Consider the following 5,678-nt stretch of genomic DNA (forward strand, 5'->3'; position numbering starts at 1 on the left):
CACAGCCCGCTCGGGAAAATCACCCCCGGCCCCAAATCCAGCTTTTTTTAAAGCTTTTTCTTCCCCCTCCTCCACCCCCTAAATTACTGTCCAGGTGGGATCGGGGGTTGCCTGTGGATAAAGGGATTAAATGGAGCTGCACCCCTCGCTCCTCACCCGAGGGTGAGCTCCCCTTGCTGCTGGCCGGCTCGGGGAGCTGATCCGGCACAAACCCACATCCTTTTCCCCCTCTCTCCTTGTTTTCCCTGACTTTTCCTACCCCTCTCCCCCTTTCTTCCCCCTTTTCCTCTTTTTTTTTTTTTTTTTCCCCTTTCCACTCTTTTTTCCCCTCTTTCCCCCCTCCTGTTCAGGTGGCAGCACTGGGAAAATCCCCCATCCCTTCTCCTGGGCACCTCCAAACAGGCAAAGCCCACCCTGGGTATAGGATTTCTCCTCTCTGGATATGGAATTTCTCCCTGACATATAGGATTTTTTCCCTCATATATAGGATTTCTCCCTCTGAATATAGGATTTCTCCCCTAGATACAAGTTTCCATCCGCTGTGTAGAGGTTTTTATCCCATGGATATGGTATTTGTCCCCTGAATATGGGATTTCTGCCCTGAATATAGGGTTCCTCCACCTATATAAAAGATTCCTCCAACTAGACATAGAATTTCTCCTGTGGATTTAGGATATGTCCCCCTGGATATGTTTTTTTTCCTCTGAATATAGGATGTCTCCCCTGGATATGGTTGTTTTTTTCTCCTGAATATACATCTCCCCCACCTATATATAGGATTTCTCAACCTGGATATAGGTTTTCACCACCTGTATGTAGGATTTCTCCCCTGAATATAGGATCTCTCCCCTGGGTATAGGAAATTCCCCTGCATATATAGATTTCCTCCACCTGTATATGGTATTTCTCCCCTGGATACAGCATTTCCTCTCTCTGAATATAAGATTTCACCCTTGGATATAGGATTTCTCCCATGGATATAGGATTTTTCCCATGGATATAGGATATTTTTCACTGTATATAGGTTTTCTCCCCCGACTGTAGGATTCCCTCCCCCGGATATAGTATTTCTTCCCTGGATATAGGTTTCTCCCCCTGTATATAGGATTTCTTCCCTGGATATAGGATTTCCTCCCTCTGGATATAGGATTTCTCCCCTGGATATAGGATTTCTCCCCTGGATATAGGATTTCTCCCCTGGATATGGGTTCCCTCTCCTCCCCCCATATATAGGATTTCTCTCCTGAATGGAAGATTTCTTTCCTAGCTATAACATTTCCTTCCCCTGGCTATAGGATTTCTGCCCTGGCTATAGGATTTCTCCTCTGGCTATAGCATTTCCACCCTGGACATATCACTTCCACCTTGGAGCCGTCACTTGAGCCTCTGCTCCTTTGCTCCCCTCACCTTTGGCAATGGTAAAACAACCTGAGCAACTCTGTGGAGCTGTGGCCGCTCTCCGGCAGGATGAACACCCTCCCCCCTCCCAAAATCTACAGCTTCCAAATAGCCCCCCCCAAAAAAACCTCCTTTAAGTACTTTTGAGCCCCTCTGGGGGGACGAAAAAGCTTCACTCCCTGCCCAGCATCCAGCGCTGGCTCATTTCCAGCTCATTTCTTTTTCCTGTGGGGTTTTTTTTTTCCCTCTGGATCTCGGTGCTGAGTCCAACTGCTCCAGTGGGATGTGGCAGGAGGGGACTGGGCTGTAGTGATTTATCCTTGGGGGGGCTTTTCCTCCCCTCCAGCATCACTCCCTTCCCAAATTTCCCAGTGTTTTCAACCAAAGCCCTGGGGAGGGATACAGGAGGATGCAACAGGTTGCGAGGGAAGGGGAAACTGAGGCACGACCAGCTTGGTTTGTGCAGCGTGGCCCCCCCACCCTGCAAAAAATCCCCCCCAGAACCCATCCTCTGCTCCCTGTGTCAGAACCCCCAGGAACCAGGATCAACCTGGCTGGGGTTTGGCTTCTTGCAGCTGGGTGGCCCAGGGTGGGATTTAGGGATGGGCAGGGGGGGAAGCATCTTCCCTTGCTGCACCTTCGGTTGCAAAGCCCCCGAGGCTCCTGCAAGAGACCCCGATTTTTAGCAAACTCCCTCATTTTTAGCAAAGGACCCTCATTTTTAACAAATAGACCTAATTTTTAGGAATCCCCCCCTCCCAAATTTTTAGCACAGGGGCTAATTGAGGACCTTCTGGAACGGATCCCTTTGGGGAGGGGGATGCCCTGTTTGAGGTCCCACCAGCTGTAACCCTCGCCTTGCCACCGCCAGGAGGGAGCCTGCACAAAGCTGGACGAGGACATCCTGGACATCCCCTTGGACGATCCCGACGCCAACGCGGCGGCCGCCAAGATCCAGGCTAGTTTCCGTGGCCATATGACCCGCAAGAAGATCAAAGGGGGAGAAATCGATCGGAAAACCAAGGACGCCGAGTGCGCCAACAGCACCCGCGGCGGCGACCTCCGCAACGGAGACTAGGTACAGTCCCAAAGCCCCCTTCCTCCCCCCAGAACGGGACCACTTGACAAGGATGCTGCTCTGAGCAGCCTTTGCTGTGTTGATTTGGGATGGAGCATCCTTCCCCGTGCTGATTTGGGATGGAGAATCCTTCCCTGCACAGATTTGGGATGGAGCATCCTTCCCTGTGCAGATTTGGGATGGAACATCCTTCCCCATGCTGATACGGGATGGAGCATCCTTCCCTGAGCAGATTTGGGATGGAGCATCCTTCTCTGCACAGTTTTGGGATGGAGCATCCNAACAAATAGACCTAATTTTTAGGAATCCCCCCCTCCCAAATTTTTAGCACAGGGGCTAATTGAGGACCTTCTGGAACGGATCCCTTTGGGGAGGGGGATGCCCTGTTTGAGGTCCCACCAGCTGTAACCCTCGCCTTGCCACCGCCAGGAGGGAGCCTGCACAAAGCTGGACGAGGACATCCTGGACATCCCCTTGGACGATCCCGACGCCAACGCGGCGGCCGCCAAGATCCAGGCTAGTTTCCGTGGCCATATGACCCGCAAGAAGATCAAAGGGGGAGAAATCGATCGGAAAACCAAGGACGCCGAGTGCGCCAACAGCACCCGCGGCGGCGACCTCCGCAACGGAGACTAGGTACAGTCCCAAAGCCCCCTTCCTCCCCCCAGAACGGGACCACTTGACAAGGATGCTGCTCTGAGCAGCCTTTGCTGTGTTGATTTGGGATGGAGCATCCTTCCCCGTGCTGATTTGGGATGGAGAATCCTTCCCTGCACAGATTTGGGATGGAGCATCCTTCCCTGTGCAGATTTGGGATGGAGCATCCTTCCCCATGCTGATACGGGATGGAGCATCCTTCCCTGAGCAGATTTGGGATGGAGCATCCTTCTCTGCACAGTTTTGGGATGGAGCATCCTTCCCCATGCTGATTTGGGATGGAGCATCCTTCCCTGCACAGATTGAGGATGGAGCATCCTTCCCCATGCTGATATGGGATGGAGCATCATTCCCCGTGCAGATTGGGGATGGAGCGTCCTTCCCTGCACACATTTGGGAGGAAGAAGGGGTTTTTCCTCCCAGGAGATGGAAGCACGCGAGCAGGCAGCCCCTGCCTTGCCCTAATTTTGGGCGCGCGCCGTAGTAGTTGGGAAGGATGGGAAGTAGGATGGGAAGGCGCAGCCCTAGATTTGGATTGAATCTCTCCCTTAGCAACACCACCCCGAGCGCCTCGCCTCAGCACATGCTATTTTTAAAAGCCTGTGTCACAGTCTCCTGGCAGGAAAAGGTAAATTTAAAAAGCGCCCACGGTGCTGAGGCCGCGTGGCATGGGAGCCCGGGGGGCGGCTGCTCCGTGCCCGGGCCGTGCCCTGTGCCGAGCCGGCACCGGGAGCAAGGAATGGCCTCGGATACCGGGAATGCTGGTTTGGGGTTAGCGGCGGGGAGGGCGTGATGCAGGCTTGGCCACGTGTGTGTGGCGGGGCTGGTGGGGATGGAGCTGGGATGGGACTGGGATGCAGTGAGGATGAAGTGGGGATGCAAGGGGGATGCAGTGGGGATGTAGTGGGAAGGAACTGAGGATGCAGTGGGGATTCAACAAGGATGCAATGGGGATGTAGTGGGAAGGAACTGAGAATGCAGTGGAGATTCAAAAAGGATGCAATGGGGCAGCAACGGGAATGTACTGAGGCTGTAGCGGGGATGGAACTGGAATGCAGCTGGGATGCAGTGGGGATGAACTCAGGATGGAGCGGGGATGGAACTTGGATGCAGAAGGGATAAAGTGAGGATGCAATGGGAATCGAACTGGGATGTAGTGCAGTGGCAGTGGGGATGCAGTGAGGATGCAGTGGGAACTCACTGGAGATTCAGGGAGATGCAGTGGGGATGTGCTGATGAATGGGAATTCAGTGGGGCTGTGGTGGGAACAAACTGAGGATGCAGTGGGGATTTAGGGAAGATCCAGTGGGGACACAGTGGAAACACAGTGAGGACACAGCAGGGATGCAATGGGGAAGCAGTGAGGATGTGGTGGGGATGCATGTGAAAGCAATGGGGATTCAGTGGGAATGCAGTGGGAAGGAACTGAGGATGCAACAGGGGTTCAGTGAGGGTACAATGGGAATGAACTGAGAATGCAGTGGGAATTCAATGGGGCTGCAGTGAGGACTCGGTGAGGTTGCCCTGGGGCTGCAGTGGGGAAGCAGCTGCCAAGTGCAGGTGCTGTGCAGCTCCTTAGGGCCCGGAGGTTCCTCAGGGCTGCCTCGTTAGGGGGGCTGAGCAGGCTGGCAGCAGGGGGGACGGGCTCTCCCCCTCTGCCCCCCTCTGCCAGAGTGCTCTGCCCAGGGAGGTGCAGGCTGGGGGTCCCCCCATGCTCCCAGGCTGGGTGAAGGCAGGGTGCAGGCAGCAGTGGAGCCAGGACAAGGGTGCAGGCAGGGTGTGGGTGGGCTGCAAGTAGGGCACGGAGAGAGTGTGGGCAGGGGGAGGGCACAGAGAGGGTGCAGGCTGCAGGAGCAGTGCGTGGGCAGGGTGCAGGCAGGGTGCAGGCAGAGTGCAGCTGCAGGGCACAGGGTGCAGGCAGGGTGTGCAGAAGGTGCAGGCAGGGCACTGGCAGGGTGCAGGCAGGGCTCAGGGTGTAGGGTGCAGGCAGGGTGCAAGTAGGGCACAGGGTGTAGGCAGGGCTCAGGGTGCAGGGTACAGGAAGGGTGCAAGCAGGTCAGAGGGTGCAGGCAGGGTGCAGGCAGGGCACTGGGTGCAGGCTGGGCACAGAGTGCAGGTAGGGCTCAGGGCACAGGCAGGGTGCAGGCAGGGCACCGGGTGCAGACAGGGAGCAGGCAGAGCTCAGGGCTCAGGGTGTAGGGTGCAGGCAGGGTGCAAGTAGGGCACAGGGTGCAGGCAGGGTGCAGGCAGGGCTCAGGGTGTAGGGTGCAGACAGGGAGCAGGCAGGGCTCAGGGTGCAGGCAGGGAGCAGGCAGGGCACAGAGTGCAGGCAGGGCACAGAGTGCAGGTAGGGCTCAGGGCACAGGCAGAGCTCAGAGTGTAGGGTGCAGGCAGGGAGCAAGCAGGGCTCAGGGTTCAGGGTGTAGGGTGCAGGCAGGGAGCAGGCAGGGCACAGAGTGCAGGCAGGGCAGAAGGAGCAGGCAGGGCTCAGGGCACAGGCAGAGCTCAGAGTGTAGGGTGGAGGCAGGGAGCAAGCAGGGCTCAG

The 5,678-nt window shown here is 56.0% G+C and overlaps 2 protein-coding genes across 2 annotated transcripts in view; both read left to right on the plus strand.

The window, feature by feature from the left end:
- LOC103762744 (neurogranin) overlaps window positions 1-2,476 on the plus strand; it is a 4,186-nt gene extending 1,710 nt beyond the window's left edge. The window contains exon 2 of the mRNA XM_008929425.2: window positions 2,270-2,476. Within this exon, the coding sequence (XP_008927673.2) occupies window positions 2,270-2,476 (207 nt within the window). The remainder of the gene's footprint in view (window positions 1-2,269) is intronic.
- A 196-nt stretch (window positions 2,477-2,672) lies between these two features.
- LOC115307685 (neurogranin) lies at window positions 2,673-3,112 on the plus strand. Its single transcript, XM_029962051.1, has 2 exons — window positions 2,673-2,732; window positions 2,906-3,112. The coding sequence occupies exons 1-2, from the start codon at window positions 2,673-2,675 to the stop codon at window positions 3,110-3,112; spliced, it is 267 nt and encodes an 88-aa protein (XP_029817911.1).
- Window positions 3,113-5,678: the final 2,566 nt, after the last annotated feature.

This window comes from Manacus vitellinus, unplaced genomic scaffold, assembly GCF_001715985.3.
Source record: "Manacus vitellinus isolate BGI_N305 unplaced genomic scaffold, ASM171598v3 scaffold_41_pilon, whole genome shotgun sequence".
NCBI classification, from domain to species: Eukaryota; Metazoa; Chordata; class Aves; order Passeriformes; family Pipridae; genus Manacus; species Manacus vitellinus.